Below are 20,132 nucleotides of genomic sequence, written 5' to 3'. Positions count from 1 at the left end.
CCAAGATGTCATTTCTTGCATATCAGAGTGGCAAAAATTCGAAAGCTTGACAACACATTCTCACCACATTCTGTTGGTGAGACCATGGTGTCCAAATGGACACTCAAATGTTGTTCATGGGAGTGTAAAATGGGACAACTCCAATGGAGAAGAATTTGGCAATATCTCATGAAACTTCATGTGCATGTACTCTCTGAGCCAGCAATCCCACCTCTAGGAATTTTCCCTGAGGAAAATACCATATGCACAGTTATTCAATGTGGTATTATCTGCAAGAGCTAATTACTGAAAATCTAAATGTTCATTCAAGAAAACCACATGAATAAACCCTGGTACATCCATACAATGGAATACTATGCAGCTATATAGAAATGAGCAAGAAAGAAAGCCCTCTATGTGCTGGTATGCAGTGATTTTCAGGCTATCTTTTTTTTTTTTTTTAACATTTCAGAATTTTCATTTTTTTCTGCATTATCAATACAGTTTTATTTCTTTTTTGTTTTCCTTTTTAAATTGAAGTATAGTTGATTTAGGATATCTTCTTAAGTGAAAAAATGCCAAGTACAAAAGTGTCTATAGAAAATATCCTTTGTGTAAGAAAGGAAATAAAAATACATACACATAATTCCATTCCTCAGCATATGCCCAAAAGAATTAAAAACAAGCGTTCAAACAAAAACTGGTACACAAAAGTTCATAGCAGCACTGGTCACAATAACCAAAAGATGGAAACAACCCAAATGCACTACAACTAATAAATGAATAAACAAAATGTGGTCTATCCTTGCAATCTAATAGTATTCAGCCCTAAAAAGGAATGAAGTACTGATTCATGCTACAACATGAATGAACCTTGAAAACACTATGCTAAATGAAACAGGTCAGACACAAATGTTCACATAATTGCATGATTCCAACTGTATGAAATATTCAAAATAGGAAATCCAGAGACAGAAAGCGATTAGCAGTTGCCAGGGGCTGAGGGAAGGAAGACTGGGGAATGACTGCTTAATGGGTTTCCATCTGGGGTGAAAGAATGTTCTGCAACTAGATAATGGTCATGGCTGCAAACACCGTTAATGCACTAAATGTCACAGATGATAAATTTTCTGTTATGTACTTTTCATGTGCCTAAGACTATGAAAAGATTTGTAGCACATTTGTGAAAAACATAAGACGGGAATTTAATTTTTTAAAGAGATCATTTGGAGCAGTTTGAAAAGAGAATATAGGCAATGGTCAAAATGTTTAGTAAACAAAATTCAGGTCCTAATAAAGAGTATCAAAAGAGAACGTCAACAGAGGTTTGACTAGCAAGGAAGGCTTCACCAAGGGGCTTTCATCTCACCATTGTAGGTTAGCAGGAATTAGACAGGACAACAGGAAACAGAGAAAGAACAGGAGTCAACATTTGAGATGAAATTCTTCCTCAATTTTAGGGCTTCTGTTTTGTTTTTTTTCCTTTCTTTCCGTTTTTTTTTTTTTTTTTTGGCCACGCCACGCAACATGTGGGATCTTAGATCTTAGTTCCCCGAGTAGGGATCGAACCCATGCCCCCTGAAATGGAAGCATGGAGTCTTAACAACTGGACCGCCAGGGAAGTCCCCAATTTGATTTGTTTTATTCGTTTTCCCACTGATTTTTCTTCATTGGGATTTATTTGATGTTCTTCTGTCTCTGTTTGAAAACAACATGCCAGGGACTGGATCTACACCAAAAAGAGTTGACCTTTTACTCCCAGGCAAAACTCTACGATTTCTTCTAAGTGTTTAAAGTGGATGCGGAATTCCATTTCCATTCTGAAGACCTTGGGACCTTACTGGGCTCCTTGGGAAGGACACTGAAACAGCAGCGACTTGTGGGTAAATGGTGACAAAGCATGGAATAGATTTCTAAGACTAGTTCTCCTTCAGAATGTCAAGTCATTCTCTCCACTGACGTATTAGTGGGAAACGATAACATAATGATTACAGATACAGAGATGGTTCATTTATTCAATAAATGCTGCACATTTTCTTTGCACTTGCTATTGTGATCAGCACTGAGGTGATCAGGACGTGGGTCCTTTCCTCGAGAACCTCCCTGTCTAGTCCAATCTCCTAATTTACAGCTGACAAAACTAATGTCCAGATAGGTGATGGGACTCATTCAAGATGATATAATTAACAACAACGCCAGAAACTAACACAAACCTCCTCACTTCAGGGAGGTGAAAAATCACATGGGCTCACTTCATCCTCTTCTTCATGGACTCATAAAAAGTAGGAATAACACAATTAGCCACACTACTATCTAATGGTCAGTACCAGTGTGTAGCGTTCCTACATGACACAGGTTGGCAGAAACCAGGAAGATGATCCACATAATTTAACTAATGAATGAACAAATAACATCCCACATGAAAAAAACATATACAACCTTATTTTTTTGTAAAAGGGAACACAGGAAGGATAATTAGAAACTAATAAAAATGGTTACCTATGGAGACGGGGAGAAATGAAGTAGAAAGCATAGAGGTGAGAGTAAAAGTTATCTAGTCTATTTCTTGAATATCATTTTGATTTTTAAGCCATAAAAATGTTTTACAATAGTCAAAAACTAAAATTAAAACAAAAGGGAAAAAAAGGATATTTTTAAAAGCCTAAATTCAAATAAAATCAAAAACAAATGAACCTGTGTAGTAAACTGATACTACAGCACACAGAAAAAAATTACTTCATATAGCTTCTAAACACAATACCGTCACCATACACCCTCAGTAGGATATATGCCAAGAACAAATAAAACTGCAAAGAGGACTTCCCTGGTGGTCCAGTGGTTAAGACTCCGTGACTCCACTGCAGGGGGCACGGGTTCAATCCCTGGTGGGGGAAGTTCCCCATACCGTGCAGTGTGGCCAAAAAAAATTTTTTTAAACTGCAAAGAAATTATAATCTTTACTTAGAAGGGTTGTTGCTAGAGGTATGGGTTTAGTACTTCTAAAATTCCCAAAATTATTCTGAGTATATTTTAGAAGACAAGGTTTTCCCTGAGGGTGAAGCTAAATACAACTATAGATTGGGAAAATGAAGTACCCTGTGGTTTTACACTTGAATCGAATGTATCAGTATGAATTCACAGCATACATGTATATATAATCTCCTAGCTCTGTTCACTGAAAGGGCCTAGAAACCATTGCATCCCAGTAGCAATGAGCACATCCCTCCCCCAGATCTGCTACCATTCTCTACTAAAAGGAACCATGATTCTTGGGAGAAATGGTTGATTCCAGGTCTAGGACAGGAATCACCCAAGGAGAACCTGGAACATCTTGTTGGCCCAGAAAGCAAGGAAATGCTCAAAGACTGATGAGACCATGTCCAAAGGACAGAAGAGCCAGCTCAAAGGGTCTCCCACTGCCAAATTTGTGGTAATTTCCACATCAAACAGGAAAACGATGATAATGGATACTGAACTGTAACAGCACTTTTATTTAAATCCATGCGTTTGAAATGCTAATTTAAAAAAGGAGAGTAAGGGGAATTCCCTGGCAGTCCAGTGGTTAGGACTCGGCGCTCTCACTGCCGGGCCGGGTTCAATCACTGGTTGGGAAACTAAGATCCCACAAGCTGCACGGCATGGCCAAAAAAAAAAAACGGGTAAGGATCATCAGTAAAGGCTGAAAGCACTGGGTAAAAGTTGGTGGGAAAAAGGGATATACACACACTGTTTCAAATTATCACTCCTATTTCCATTAATTACAAAGGTGGAAAGGTAGCTTCACAAGGAAGAGATCTGACAAACATTATCTTAAACCAAGAGATCAAACTTCTTTTCACCAGTAATGGGACAAAGTGACGTTATGTGTCCCTGATATGAGTGGCAAGGACACAAGTTCAACTAAATTTTATTTTTGTCAAAATATTTAACCTGACTCTAAGCACAAAAAAACAATCAGGCAAATCCCAGGTTGTGGGACATTCAACAAAGCAACCAGCCTGGTCTTTTTTTTTGGCCACACAACACGGCTTGCCAGGATCTTAGTTCCCTGACCAGGGATCGAACCCACACCCTCGGCAGTGAAAGCACGGAGTCCTAACCACTGGACCCCCAGGGAATTCCCCGGTCCCTTTAAAAATGTCCATGTCATGAAAGACACTGGGCCAGAGGGGGAGGAAGGAGGGATGGTGCTCCTCTACATTAAATAAGACTAAAGAGACATGAAAAGCCAAGTGGACACTGCATTTTTCAAAACAGTTATAAAAGACATTATTGGGCTAACTGGGGAAATCTTAATATGGACAAAATCTTAGATAATATCCTGAGAATGGTACTGTGACTAAAAAGACAAGAACCCTTGTTCTTAGGAGATCACCACTGAAGCATGTCTACAACTTACCTTCAATAAATTCACCAAAAACCAAGTCTGCATGTATGTGTCTGGGAAAGGGGAAGACGGACAAAGTAAACAAATGTCGTAAAATGTTAATAATCTACAAATTAAGATGCAGACTTTCTGCAAAGGGTAAAGAGAGCACAGATTTTAGGCTTTGTGGCCACACACGTCTCTTAAGCTGTTGCATATTCTTCTTTGAATTTTTCTTTTCTTTTTTTACACACACTTTAAAAATGTAAAAGCCATTCTTAGCTTGAGAGCTATATAGTAACAGGTATGATTTCCTTCTGGGGTAATGAAATTGATTGTGGTGATGGCTGTACTACTGTAACCATACTGAAAGCCACTGAAATGTTCACTTTAAATAGGGGAATTGTATGGTATGTTAATTATGTCTCAATAAAGCTGTTCAAAAATAAACCGGCCGTAAGTGGGCCATAAACAAACTGGCCGTAAGTGGGCCAGAGTGCTGACCAGTGATCTACCACTTGGTGGTAATAATGAACTAAACCAAAAAAACAAATACTGAAGGGAATTTTCCCCTCTCATTTTACAGGAACTAAATCAGGCTTGTTTACTCAAAAAAATTTTTTTGCCAATGACTGTGTAGCTAAGAAAATATGACACATACATTCATATCATTTTAAATTTCAATTAAACAAAGCAAGTTGACAGAAGTTCTAAACCTTGTTATTGTACTGTACTTCTATCAAAGAGCTAAAATTCTAAGTAGGAATGAAAAGACATCAATTCTTGCAGCCCTCAAAATTAGCAAGTCTAAAATGACCACCGGGCTAAAAGTTCCAAAATAAGTAAGACCAAACTCTTTGGATAACAGAGACATGACACCTCATTTCCTGGTTGTTTACGCTTTTTGTATTTAATTTTCTACATAACTACGCTTCTTTCAACATTAGAACATTTTCTATACTGAAAAACAATTGTGGTAGGTCCTTCGTCCTTAAAGAAACTGTGTCAAAGTACCAAGTCATCTGAAATTTTAGACAATTCTGTGTATCTCACAATGCAGATACCTTTCTCATGGGAATCAAGGGCATGATCTTCAAGGTCATCATCAAAAATCTCTCGGCCATCCTCCACATAGCCAATACCATCTGCAGGAACAAAATTTAATATCGGGATCAAATTTCTAAAATTGGCCAATAATATTTTAGCCATGACAAAAAGATTTTAAAAAACCCTTTTATACCCACTCAGAGGTTCTCCTGGCCCAGGCCATTTTTAAATGCAGCAGAATCCTGTTCAACCAGAAGTCAGATGAAACACAGCACCCACACAGGTTTTCTGAGTCAAAATCAAAGTATATACAGTTGACCCTTGAACAACCTGGAGGTTAATCCACACATAACTTACAGTCAGCCATCAGTATCCACAGTTCTTCCAAATCTGCGGATTCAACCAACCACGGACCATGTAGTACTGTAGTATTTACTACTGAAAAATATCCACATACAAGTGGACCCAAGCAGTTCAAACCCATATTGTTGAAGGATCAACTGTATACTATGCCTATTTAGGTGAACTAAGGTAATCATTTGGCCCATAGGATCAAAGTTTGCCACAGGGCTTCCCTGGTGGCGCAGTGATGGAGAGTCCGCCTGCCGATGCAGGGGACACGGGTTCGTGCCCCGGTCTGGGAGGATCCCACATGCCGCGGAGCGGCTGGGCCCGTGAGCCGTGGCCGCTGAGCCTGCGCGTCCGGAGCCTGTGCTACGCAACGAGAGAGGCCACAGCAGTGAGAGGCCCGCGTACCGGAAAAAAAAAAAAAGTTTGCCACAGTAGGATGCTTTACAGTACTTCTACTCTACCAGAAGAATAAAGAGCAAAAGAATCAAGATCACCAGAAGTCGGGCTTCCCTGGTGGTGCAGTGGTTAAGAATCCGCCTGCCAACGCAGAAGACACGAGTTCGATCCCTGGTGTGGGAAGATCCCACGTGCCGCAGAGCAACTAAGCCCGTGCGCCACAACTACTGAGCCTGGAACGCTGGCAATATAGCTGAGTTCCATTACAGAAGTAGGAACAAAAACATAGTGGCATGCACGGTCTACACCCCCCCTCCCTCCGCTCCGCGGTCAGCACTGACACGCCCAAGAAGTCAAGTCCCACAAACAGGAACCATCGAGCTTTCCACAAGGGCTGTAAGAACACGGGGACCAGCCTCTGCCCGGGGCCCCTGCCGAAGCTACTCTTCACAAGTACAGTCTCCTGTAATCCTCACAGCCATTCTGTGAGATAGAGTTTTCCTACGCCCCATCACATGGGGATAGCCCACAGGTTCCTTCCAATTCCTAGTCATTTCCTGGAGGATTTATACTATAGCCTGAGGTATGTGCCTGGCTTCTCCAAAATGTCCCTCAATAAACTTCCTATTGTTCTGATTCCACACCCTCAAATCATGCATTTGAGGAAAACCCAAACCAAAGGTATGACCTTAAGTTAGCGCCTTACATCTGCACAAGCAAAGCAGCAACTCCACCGAGTGAGAAGCTACGAAAAGCAAATGATACAGTGCCTGGCAGGCGGTTTCTTCCCACATACCATCATCCACGATCCAGTCGTCATCCTGGCGGGCCTGGACCAGCTTCGAGTACTGTTCCTCATCAACTTCTTCATAAACACTTGTGAAGTCCTCTACCTGCCATCGTACAAGTTTGAGAAAGCTTCAAGCGGAGTGAAAGTGTTAAACAATCCTGATGAAAAAATTGTCAAATTCAAAGTGGAATGGCAGCCTGAAGGAGTAGCTACAACCAAATCCTGAGTTCTGGCATTCAACACCACTGCAGGAGTTTCCTTAAATAGACATCGATTAACTTAGTATTCCGTTTAGGTGGGTGTTAACATAAGATATTAAATGATTCCATTAGCATAATACACTTGTCACACCAGCAATTACTCACCTACTTCATAAAAAACAAACTGAATTATAGCCAATTCTTCATTAGCTGCTTTGGGGATTAGTCACTTGTAATTTTGAGACTGGTTTCTCCTGTACTTGGCAAACCTGTAAGACATGCCACCTCCCTCTCCACTAGCTGATGGTGTCCCACAAATAGACAATAATCTTAGTAACTGTTCAACCAACCAAATGTAATTCAAAAGGAAAATCTTCCCGATCCATCCCCCTCCAAAAATCAGCAAAACACACACTATATTCTACGGGTACACTAGGAATGGTTTTTGAGTGATCCCTATTTGTATTACCACTGATTCCCCACCATTTTCAGGTCTTAAAACCTGAGGGCAAGTGCAGAGAGAATGGCAAGGCCTGCAATCACACGGGCTGCCTGACCGCCAGAAGGCCAGAACACCACAAACTACTGGCCTGAACGGAGCAGACCACCTCAGCACAGTTAAAGCAACAGACAGCATAGATGCACACCACTGCAGTGAGAATCTGGCGGGCTCCCATCTCCCAGATGAGAATTTGGTGGGCTGGTTAGCAAGAACTTAAAGATACCTCATTAAAAACTCCCCCTTCTCTTGAGAGTTCTGCCTTTTCAAGTGGGGACTGGAGGAAACGACCAACTCCATCTGAAGAGCTAAGACTCTAGGAAAAAACACCTGGACACAGAGCTTTGAGAGCCTGATGGGTAGAGTTGACTGGATTTCTGCCACACCTACCGGGCTTACAGTAATTACAGGATTAAGCTTAGGTTTTACCTCCGGTTTAATCTACTGGACAGGGATCACTGGCAAACACTGATCTGGCCTTTGATCATTTGGTGACAGAAATTACCTGCCCTACCAAATTAAGGTTTTTGACAACCCAAACACAAACTAGTCTAATTAAAATGACTGTACTGACCAACTTTCCTTTTGAGGGGAGAGGGAACTGGCAAGGTTAGCTTTGTTGGCTTAAGTCTATTATGCATGCTGTGTCTCTCGTTTAAGCAACTCATTTATATACTATCAAAAGACACCGGAAAACTATTTTTAAAAACCATTTTGAGTTAAAAAGTCATTTTGACCCAATCTCTAAAAACACTGTTACTGCTCAGCTTGAACTCTTAGAGCCATGCCATTAACATCAGTGATTAATGGGAAATCAGTCACATTGTGTCAACATCTGAAATGCCCCACAGAACTCCTTTATAGAAGTACCTACATTAAAAATGCTTTACTCTTGCTTTACCGTAATCCTTTTAGCAACCCTTTATGATCTGGTTGACTTCCTTAACTTGAATGAATGGTGCCAAATGACAAAAATCCTCTTCTACTTGCTTACTAGCCCAATACAGAATAGGCCATGGCTAAACAGTCACATTCTGAAGCCAGGCTGCCTGTGTTCCTATCACGGCTCTGCCACTGTGACCTCAGATACCTCCCATGCGAAATGCTGTTAATCATAGTATCTAACTTTATACGGCATTGGAAGGATTAAATAAATGAACATATTTGTAAAAGCACTTAGAACAGTGTTAGCTGAAAAACTGCATTCGTTGCTATTGTTGTTGTTATTATTCTTTTCTCATATTAATCACTTTCCAGCCCTGAGGCAGTGAAGATCCTCAGGGAGTGCCCTCAACGTGAAGCTAGACAATGTTGTGCAGATGGCAGCCACTCTGCTTTTCTACCTGCAGGGCATCGACAGTGGGTAGAGGAAAAGAGCCAAAAGGGCATCACATTCAATCCTACACACAGGACACAGCAGAGGGAAGGTCTAAGTCCCTACCGCGCTCCCCTTGCATATGAGACTAGGAACAACAATTCTCTCCAAGGAGCAGCAGTGCTCGGCTAGACTGCTCAATACCTTATGAGTAAAGTAAAAGCATCTCTAAGGTCCCTCAACGAAGCCATGGAACTTAGCACAGATGCAGTGTGCTTACTAATTTTAAAAGCATCTGTAAGGTGCCTCATAGGAACTTTAAGAGTTGAGTAGTCTCCCATAACCTGTAAATCTACCTCATGCCCATATGTTTGATATTAAGAAATTACTATTATAAGAAGCTTGAAATATATGCATATTTCTAATCAGTGACAAGGGTGACGTAAAATTATCTGCAGGCTATGAATTAGATGAAGCACAGGAGCAAAAGCCCAGAAAAATGGTTACTTACTTCATATTTATACTTCTCACCAGCTTTAGCCCTTTTCAGTCTTTCCAGAGCTTCCTGTCGCCCTTTCTTTGATTTCTTCTCTCTCCGGGATCGGGAAGCTACAAAACTCCCTGAATCTGACACAGCTGAAAAGAAGCCAAATTTACATGAGATGTACAAAATTGTCAGCCATCTTCCCTCAAAAACAAAGCAACAGTTTTTAGCCAATAGTAATATACAAGTTTAATGTTATACAAATGGATTCTTTTTATAATGGAAATAATTCATAAGCTCAGGGCTGAATCCGCAGCTACTGTGGCTCTTCAGAAATTTCCAGCTGAAGCAACTGTTATTTTTTTCCTCCAAAAAAAGAAAAATTCCAAATTCAACTGATATCCCCTGGAGACACTAAAGGGAGATCAGCCGTTAGTCCATAACCTTTCCCAGGGAAATGGCAGGCCGTTAAAGTGGTTAAAAAAAGGGACAATTCATTTTGTATTCTGTTAATCAACATTTGAAAGGATTTGAGGAGCACCTGCTCTTTGCAAAGTACCAGGCGCTCTGAGAGACACAAAGATAAGAAAGACAGGGCCCACAGACACAGAATTTACAATCTGACCTGGGAGATACCTGGCAGACCTCGGAGATACTGTGGGTTCAGTTCCAGACCAAGACCCATAAAGTGAATATCGCAATAAAGTTAGTCACACGAATTTTGTTTTTTTGGTTTCCCAGGGCATATAAGGGTTATGTTTACACTATACTGTAGTCTATTAAGTATGCAAAAGCATTACGTCTTTAAAAATACTTTATTGGTAAAAACGCTAACCATCATCTGAGCCTTCGGTGAGTTGTAGTAACATCCAAGATCCCTGATTACAGATCACCATAACAAATATAATAATGAAAAATTTGAAATGTGAGAATTACCAAAATAATGTTAACACAGGGACATGAAGTAATAAGCAAAGGCTGCTGGGAAAATGGCACCAACAGACTTGCCCAATGCAGGGATGCCACAATCTTCAATTTGTAAAAAAAAAAAAAAAATGCAGTATCTGTGAAGCACAATAAAGTGAGATATGCCTGTAAGTAGCAACTAACTCTAAAATAATTTTTAGAAGTAACACATGCCCTAACAGAGGTACAAATAAAGTGTCTGGAATTCCAAAGGAAGGATAAATTGGGGGTTGGGAGAATTTAACAAAGGTGGCTCTGAGGAGATTCTTGATTCCACCAATGATTTCCAGGCCTCATGCAGTTGGTTGCAACATTAGAGGATGAGGTGAAAGATTACAAAGATTAAAATGTGTTTTGTGGAAAATTACTGAAGTACCAGAGAGCCTCAGTGGTCAGTCATTCAACTTTTGAATTACTCACACTTTGGGTCATCATAAACTGACCACCTCACACACGTACTGAAAAGATTTCATCCACAGAAGGAAGACTTTCATATACCAGCTGATGAATACCCAAGCCAAGCAAGACAGTGCCGCCTGCCAGCGATGAGTTGAGGCTCAGCACGACTGCCACCTATGCCTGTGAAATTGAGTACTGTATTGTATTTGGTGCTAATTATTTTATAAAAAGTAATAAGCACAGAAAAGGAGAAGTATTGATAACAGGCATCCTAAAAGCTCCAACCCCCCTGGAACATTCATAACAACATTCAGCTGTTTGACTAAGTGTGTGAAATAGAAGATGCAATTTACAGAACATGTACCAAGTGCAGGCAATAAACTTGAAAACTGTATCTTAAAGGTGAGGCATAATTAGAGAATTTTTTTTCTAGCTTTCTGGAAATGGAATCTCTCTTTATAACATCTCAGCCTATTGTTTGACTTCCACATTTGACTTTTAAATCCATTTTCAGAAAGGCATTAAGGAATGCAGGTACTTAATGATGACAGCCACAAAATCTTGGGTGTCACTCAAATGATTTCAAAAAATCGTGAGCAGGCCTACACGAAAAGGTTTTGGAGATTATGGAACATGACCACTGAGAGTGAAAAGGTGGCCTCAGTGTATTCCCTTCAAGACTCCCTTGACTCCTTTGTCAGATTATCCTGACAAAATCCATAGGTTTTCAAAAAGACGTATTCCACAGGCAACGATGTGCCACTCTAAGGGTTTGGGGTACAATTACAAATAGGACAGAGTTGTCGGTCCTCAAGGGGCTCCCAGTCAAGGAAAGCAAAAAGACCTGAGGCTCCCACCATCATATAAAGATGGTGCCATATTAGAGGTAGGAAGCCAGTACTGAGGAAATGTAGAAAAGAGAGCCATTAATTTTGCCTGGGAAATCAGAGAAGGCTTCACAGGGGAGGTTTCCAACACAGAAAGAGTAGAATTTCACTATCAGAGTACAGGGTAACAAGGGGCACAAGCAAAGGAAAAGGCATGAGCCAAATTACAAAGGGATGAAAATGCAAGGTGTATTCAGAAACCGAGAGGAAGTCAATGTGGAAGGTAAGCTGGACATGAGAGCATAGAGTGAGTGGGAGAACAGGAGATTAGGAAGAAGCGGCACAACCAGGCTCTGCCACTTACTGGGTGACATGAGACAACTGGGTGACATGAGACAACCAGTTAACCTCTCTGAGCTACAGTGACCAGGTGTCTTGTTGTTTTCTAAGCTGCCCAGCATCAGAATCTGTGAAGTCCCCCCTCCCTTATGCCCTTGCAGCTAGGGCATGGGCATATAAAATAGACCCTCCAATTATGAACACCTGCTCAGACTTTAAATCACAAGCTAGTGTGACAAGGAAAGGGGGACGGCTAATGGAAGATTCTAGAAGTAGCAACAGCTACAGGAGGATTGAGTACCTGGAACAACAGTGCCAGCAATGTCCCAAGGTACTTGAAGGCTCTAACTTCAAGTACTTGACCATGGTTGGCAACAAGCTCCTCAATGGACCAGTTTTGTGGCATGATTTTAACCACTGTTCCTAGCTAAGCTGCCCCCCGACTGGCTCTCCGGAGTTTGTGAACACCACAATATCCTTCAGATAAATTCCTTTTCGGTTTAAATCAACTAGAGTTAGTTCCTGTAGCCTACACCTAAGGACTCTAATGCAGAGCCTCAGGGTCCTCATATGTGAAATGGGGATAATCATGTCTGCTTCATAAAGTTGTTAAGGATTAAATGAAGATGCTTGGCTTACTTTGTACTCAGCAATACAGGAGCTCACTTAATGTGTGTGTGTGTGTGTGTGTGTGTGTGTGTGTGTGTGTGTGTGTACAGATGCAGGGTAGTCACACACATATGCCAACACCCCACACTTAGCACTAACATGGTCTAGCTTCTAGAAAACAAAAATAAAGCAAAGCCGTTTTCTCAGGGAAGCCCCAATATAGCACTGCATACATGTTTACCATCTCAACCCCATGAAGACAAAAACCATGTCCAGCTTACCTACCACTGTAACACCAGAGCCTGATAGAATGCCTATAACTCGTAGGTACATAATGAATATTTGCTGAATGAACCACTGTACCTGCTTTTTTTAATCATTAAACTCTCCCCTATCCATTTCCATATACAGTAACAGCTATAGACCTTTCAACTTTTCACAGCCACCCCATCTTCTAATACTTAAGGAGAAAAAAGGCCTAAATTTTCCTTTATGGAATATGTCTCCAATGCTTCAAGTAGGTAAGTTAGCAAAAAAAAAAAAAAAAAAGAATAAGCATGAAAAAAATCCAGTTACCAAAGTTTAAATATTTGGTTCAAAATTACCATCTGGAGTACCCCCCCCCCCACGAGGCAGACACACACAAGCCTGCAACAGTCTTTCAGGTAACAATCTCTCCAAGTCGGCTGCAAAGGAAAAATTCCAGTCACAAGTCCCCAGCCACTCATCAACACCATGACTTAAGAGGGATCTCAAGATTGCACGATGTCCTCCAAAGAGTGATTTCTTGGTGTTCACAGAGAACGTAGTTTTTAGGGTGAAGAAAGGGCTTAGCGACATATCACTGATGGAGGGCTGCAAAGACTGTTCACATACTCACATCCCACACCCCATCTGTAATTCAGGCTAGTTGGCTCTCCAAAACAAATTGTCTTAAAAAGCGAAAGGCTAGAAGAACAAATTGAAATCTGTGATTCACGACTAGGTGAATGCAAAGGAAGCTGGTTAGGAAGCAAGTTCTCATTAATGGTGATGTATTTGAGTGACAGGAGATGTGATGCTTGAGCTGGGACAGTGAAGCACCTAATTTGAAGTTGGAAGTTCACTGAAGTGAAGTCACACTTTAGTTGCACACTGCTCAAAACTCAGAAATCAGACAAATCCATTTGCATTTTTGTATTCTATTTTTGGAAATAGAATATTACCACTGAAAACGGAGTAATATACAAGGCATCCGAAATGCTGCTGAACTGATACTTTTTTTTTAGAAGCTTCACCTGAGATGACTAGATTGTGAACACTATTTCTGTGCGGTACCTGAAGAACTTTCCATAGAATTTGAAAAAAAAGTTGTTAATGCATAAAGTAGAAACCTATTACCTACAAAGACAAAACGCGTTTGTATCTTCAGGTGATAGCACTTAGAGCTTTCTTTCCTGCTTAGGTACAATGTGTAACAATCTTCCCAGCAGTTTCTATCACGGGAAAGGCGCACATCCGTCCCGTCCCAGCCCTCAAGCGGACACCTGGGGCGGGAGCAATGAAATACTTTCGGCCAATACTGTGCCCCACCGGGGCCAGTCTTATGAAGGTGTGCCCAGCACGTGGGATGAGAGTCACCAAAAGAAATAAAAAGAAAGGCAGCCAAGTGCGGAGACCCGCAGTGACAGAGGTGAGGCAGCCTCCCAAACGAAAAGCCCCGCAGGGGGTTGCTAGGGTTTGCCAGGACCCAACAGCCCTGCAAAGAAGACCTGTCCGAGGCCTCACAGGTTCCAGTCCTGGACGTCCGAGGTCCGCGCCCAAACAGACCCGCGGGTCAACCCGGGCGTGCGCCTACCTAAGAAAAAAATAAAACAGAGCCCCCACCACCCGAAATCATGCCACAGTCTCCGCACTCCCAACTGGGGACCCCGCGCGCGGGGTCATTTCTCACCGCTCGCCCCCAGCTCGCAGTCATCGCCGTACACGGACGCCATGGTCCCGGAGTCTTCCGATTCCGCGCCAACCAGCCCGAAACTGGCGCGGAGGCCGACACAGGCGCCACCCAGAGAGCCAATCAGCAGCTCCGGAGGCTGCGGACTTCCGCCCGGAAGGCCACTGACGTGCCGCGCCGCGCCGCGCCGCGCCGCGCAGCGCCGCGCCGCGCCCCCGGCCTTCCCGCGGGCGCGCGTTTGGCGCCCCGTGATGACCCCTGAGGGAAAAGAGCGAGCGGCGGGGGAGGCCGTGGAGAGCAGAAAAAGAAAGCGGTCGGGCGCTGGAAAAGAGCCTCCTGGAGACTCGCTGCGCAGGCGCACCCATGCTGATGGGAAAAGATTTGGGCCCCTTGGAGTAGGAGCTTTCTGGTTCTGAGAGTTGATTTTCCGAGAAAAGAGGCGCGGGAGGCAGTAGGGTGGGCGTGATTGAACGGGTTTCCCAGGAGCCTGGGAAAACGACTGCCTCCTGCTGCGCACTCGGAGTCTTGCCTGATACTTTGCTTCTCTGAGTACGAATACAGTCGCTGTGTGATATATGGTATTGCAATATATGCACCAAGTTAACCAAAAGATCAAAAATACCATCACCAATACGGGGCCTCCCGATGTGGTGCACTTGGAAAAAAGGAACAATATCACCTATATAGTCTTCTTGCAAATAATGTTTAACCTGAATCTAACCATGAAGAAACAATCAGATGTGTTCAAAACGTAGAACAATCTATAAAACATCTGGCCTGGACTCCTGCAAAATGTCAATGTTATGAAAGATAAAAAGGGCATTAGATTCTCGTGTTTGGTACAATGCATGCAATGTATGCACCTCATATATTGTTTTTTTTCATTTATTGTTTAATAGTAAAACCAGAGACTTCTACATGTATATCTTAACTAGAGAGCACTATTTAAACCAAGAACTTAGAATGAGAATTAACCATCTATGGTTAATTCTTTCTACAATTTGTGTAGAATTTAACCATTGAGGCCAATACATCTGAACACTTTTCTCAAACCCACTAGTCACAAGGCTCTTGGGCCCCCCCACCCCTCCCCTCCACCCCCTCCCCCACTACCCCATCCAGAACAAAGTTAGATCCATGCCCTCAAGTGATTCAACATGAATTATTGACCAATGGACAAATCTTTTGTGATAATTGAGCCCTGGCTCATAGCATAAACTTGCAATGTCATCGTGAATAAAACCTGCCCCCAAAGACAAATAGCTGTACTAACGCTTCAGAATCTTCTAAACCAGCTGCATGAACTAATACTTGGGGATGAAACCAGAATTCTTCTGGGAATTATTAAAGGTATTGGAGCAATTAAGAAAGCATTATGAGTTAGAACATTGATGGTATAGTCAGTCAACAGTGAATTTTAGATTAATCCTTTGTCTGGTGATTCATTTGTAAATATTTTCTCCCATTCTGAGGGTTGTTTTTCATCCTGTTTGTACTTTCCTTTGTTTTGAAAAATCTTATATGTTTCATTCGGTCCCATTTGTTTATTTTTCTTTTTATTTCCATTACTCTAGGAGGTGGATCAAAAATGATCTTGCTGTGATTTATGTCAGAGTGTTCTTCCTATGTTTTCCTCTAAGAGTTTTATAGTGTCCTGTCTTACATTTAGGTCTCTAATCTATTTTGAGTTCATTTTTCTGTATGGTGTTAGGGAGTGCTATAATTTCATTCTTTTACATTTAGCTATCCAGTTTCCCCAGCACCACTTATTGAAGAGGCTGTCTTTTCTCCATTGTATATCCTTGCCTCCTTTGTCATAGATTAGTTGACCATAGGTGCATGGGTTTATCTCTGGGCTTTCTATCCTGTTCCATTGATCTATATTTCTGTTTTTGTGCCAGTACCATACTGTCTTGATTACTGTAGCTTTGTAGTGTAGTCTGAAGTCAGGGAGTCTGATTTCTCCAGCTCCATTTTTTCTCCTCAGGACTGCTTTGGCTCTTCAGGGTCTTTTTTGTCTCCATACAAATTTTAAGACTTTTTGTTCTAGTTCTGTAAAAAATGCCATTGGTAATTTGACAGGGATTGCATTTAATCTGTAGATTGCTTTGGGTAGTATAGTCACTTTCACAATATTGATTCTTCCAATCCAAGAACATGGTATATCTCTCCGTGTGTTTGTATCATCTTTAATTTCTTTCATCAGTGTCTTATAGTTTTCTGCATACAGGTCTTTTGTCTCCCTAAGTAGGTTTATCCCTAGGTATTTTATTCTTTTTGTTGCAATGATGAATGGGGGTGTTTCCTTAATTTCTCTTTCAGACTTTTCATCATTAGTGTATAGGAATGCAAGAGATTTCTGTGCATTAATTTTGTAACCTGCAACTTTACCAAGTTTATTGATTACCTCTAGTAGTTTTCTGGTGGCATCTTTAGGATTCTCTGTGTATAGTATCATGTCATTTGCAAACAGTGACAGTTTTACTTCTTCTTTTCCAATTTGTATTCCTTTTATTCCTTTATTTGTTTGCAAAAATATTTTCAAATGAATCAACGGACACAGGATTAATCTCCAAAATATATAAACAGCTCATGCAGCTCAATATCAAAAAAACAAACAACCCAATCAAAAAACGGGCAGAATAAAAAGAAATGAAATTGAGCTATTTGTAATGAGGTGGATGGACCTAGAGTCTGTCATACAGAGTGAAGTAAGTCAGAAAGAGAAAGACAAATACTGTATGCTGACACATATATATGGAATTTAAGAAAAAAAAATGTCATGAAGAACATAGGGGTAAGACAGAAATAAAGACACAGACCTACTTGAGAATGGACTTGAGGATATGGGGAGGGGGAAGGGTAAGCTGTGACAAAGCGAAAGAGAGGCATGGACATATATACACTACCAAACGTAAGGTAGATAGATAGTGGGAAGCAGCCACAGAGCACAGGGAGATCAGCTGGGTGCTTTGTGACTGCCTGGAGGGGTGGGATGGGGAGGGTGGGAGGGAGGGAGATGCATGAGGGAAGGGATGTGGGAACAGATGTATATGTATGACTGATTCACTTTGTTATAAAGCAGAAACTAATTTAAAAAAATTTAAAAAAAAAAACGGGCAGAAGACCTAAATAGACATTTCTCCAAAGAAGACATACAGATGGCCAAGAAGCATATGAAAGCTGCTCAACATCACTAATTATTAGAGAAATGCAAATCAAAGCTACAATGAGGTATCGTCTCACACCAGTTAGAATGGGCGTCATCAGAGAATCTACAAGCAACAAATGCTAGAGAGGGTGTGGAGAAAAGGGAACCCTCTTGCTCTGTTGGTGAGAATGTAAATTGATACAGCCACTATGGAGAACAGTATGGAGGTTCCTTCAAAAACTTAAAATAGAATTATCATATGACCCGGCAATCCCACTACTATGCATATACCCAGAGAAAACCATAATTCAAAAAGATACATGCACCCCAGTGTTCACTGCAGCGCTGTTTACAATAGCCAGGTCATGGAAGCAACCTAAATGCCCATTGACAGACGAATGGATAAAGAAGATGTGGTATATATATACAATGGAATATTACTCAACCATAGAAAGGAACAAAATTGGGTCATTTGTCGAGACCTGGTTGGATCTAGAGACTGTCATACAGAGTGAAGTAAGTCAGAAAGAGAAAAACAAATATCGTATATTAACGCATATATGTGGAACCTAGAAAAATGGTACAGGTGAACCAGTTTGCAGGGCAGAAATAGAGACACAGATGTAGAGAACAAATGTATGGACACCAAGGGGGGAAAGTGGTAGGGGGTAGGGGTGGTGGTGTGATGAATTGTGAGATTGGGATTGACATGTATACACTAATATGTATAAAATGGATAACTAATAAGAACCTGCTGTATAAAAAAATAAAGTTCCCAAAAAAATAGTGAATTTTAGGAGAGGATGGCAGCATGAGGGTTTCTTAATTTACATATGGCCAGTGTTCTAGAAAGCTTAGAGTAGTGGTTCTCAACTTTAGTTGCAAATTAGAATCATCTGAGCAGTTTTTCAAAGTTCTAACGCCCCCTGGACCTATTAAATCAGAATTTCTGAGGATGGGATTCCAAAGTGCAGCCAAAGTTGAAAACAAGTGGTCTAGACTAGGCGTTGCTAAACCTTTTAGAATCATCAGCAGGATGGCTAACCTGGACATAAATATCCAGTTGAACAATTATGTGATCACACATGCCTGGACACACCTCTTTCCGTGAGAAAAGAAAGGAAAGCTCATTTCCCACTTGTTCTAAAGACTTTCACTCTTTAAATCTTACAGCATTTAGTGCTGTAACTTCCTATAAATTGAATGATATCTAGGTTACCTAAAACTCTTATGCAAGGCCAGCACTAGCTTTATTAGAAACAGTGTGAAACCACCCCCATCATTAAGCATCAGTCACCAATAGAAACCATAGCCTGACTGTCTCCATGGTTTGGGTTTAGGAAATAGAGAATTATTTTAGTTCAAGCAGTCATCACTTGTTGCTTTATTTTATTACCTTGATGCAGAATCCCGCCTCTGTACACCGACACCGAATTAAATCTCGGAGACAGAGTTTTGGATAAAGTAAAAAAGAATAGCTTTATTGCTTTGCCCTGGAAAGGGGGCCACAGTAGGCTAATGCCCTCAAAACTGTGTGTCCCAGAGGGTGTGATCAGCCTGTAGACATTCTTCTGATTGGTTGGTGGTGACGTAAGTGAGAGTCAGCATCATCAACCTTCTGGTTCCAACTGGTCTGGGGTCTATGTGCTTGTGGGAAACATACCGTTAACTTCTCCCACCTGGTGGGGGCTTCAGTATCTGCAAAACAGCTCAAAGATATTGTTATGTGTATCCCTTGAGGGGGAACCAGGACCCTGCCCCAAGGCTGCACTATTGTTTCTTGACTGCTCATCCCTTGTCTCTGCATCACCTCCCTTCCCTGATTAGCAACTGTTTGAACCTGCCCATTGGAACTCAGGGAAGGTCATGGAGGCTGAATAAAGCCTGTTTCCTGTAATCAAGAAATGGGGGACACAGAAAGACTTTTGTGCCCAGGAACCCCACAGGGTCCTGCTTGGTTTCACCCTCTGTGTTCCTTCCACAGTAAAGACAACTTTCATTTCATTGCCCTTTGTCCTTACCTCTTACTGAATAATTTCTGCCAGTGAGACAAAAGTGCCCAGTCATTAATAGTTCAGGCACAGTCAGTAATTTATTTTATAATCATCCGCTTGAAAAGATCATCCTGGATAAACCTAGAGATTATCATACTAAGTGAAGTAAGTCACACAGAGAAAGACAAATATTATGATACCACTTATATGAGGAATCTAAAAATTGTACAAATGAACTCATTTACAAAACAGAAACAGACTCACAGACATAGAAAACAAACTTATGGTTACCAAAGGGGAAGGGTGGGGGAGAGATTAAAAAAAAAATCATCCTGGAAACACAAAATGTGTTCAAAAGTGGGGGAGGGATATGTCCCCTAGATCAGATGTAAGCAAAGTAAGTCTGCTGAAAAGTTATGTATGTGCATATAAATCTGATGCTTTCCAGAGCTGTATATGTTCTCCTTAGATCAAAAACAAAGATAGT

The 20,132-nt window shown here is 41.3% G+C and overlaps 1 protein-coding gene across 4 annotated transcripts in view; it reads right to left on the bottom strand.

Annotated features, from left to right (window-relative positions):
- Positions 1-14,543, bottom strand: part of POLA1 (DNA polymerase alpha 1, catalytic subunit) — a gene marked incomplete at both ends in the record, with an annotated part of 294,126 nt that extends 279,583 nt beyond the window's left edge. For 3 of the 4 annotated variants that reach the window (XM_079728267.1, XM_079728268.1, XM_079728270.1), the window contains 4 exons: positions 5,410-5,490; positions 6,936-7,032; positions 9,455-9,579; positions 14,501-14,543. In XM_079728267.1, coding sequence (XP_079584393.1) covers positions 5,410-5,490; positions 6,936-7,032; positions 9,455-9,579; positions 14,501-14,543 — 346 coding nt within the window. The remainder of the gene's footprint in view (positions 1-5,409; positions 5,491-6,935; positions 7,033-9,454; positions 9,580-14,500) is intronic. The other variant, XM_079728269.1, reaches the window with a different exon arrangement.
- Between the last annotated feature and the right edge of the window lie 5,589 nt (positions 14,544-20,132).

The sequence above is a fragment of the Hyperoodon ampullatus genome (assembly GCF_949752795.1).
Source record: "Hyperoodon ampullatus genome assembly, chromosome: X".
Taxonomy (NCBI): Eukaryota; Metazoa; Chordata; class Mammalia; order Artiodactyla; family Ziphiidae; genus Hyperoodon; species Hyperoodon ampullatus.
The sequence above is the reverse complement of the archived record's forward strand: the minus strand, read 5'-3'. Positions and strand labels throughout refer to the sequence as shown.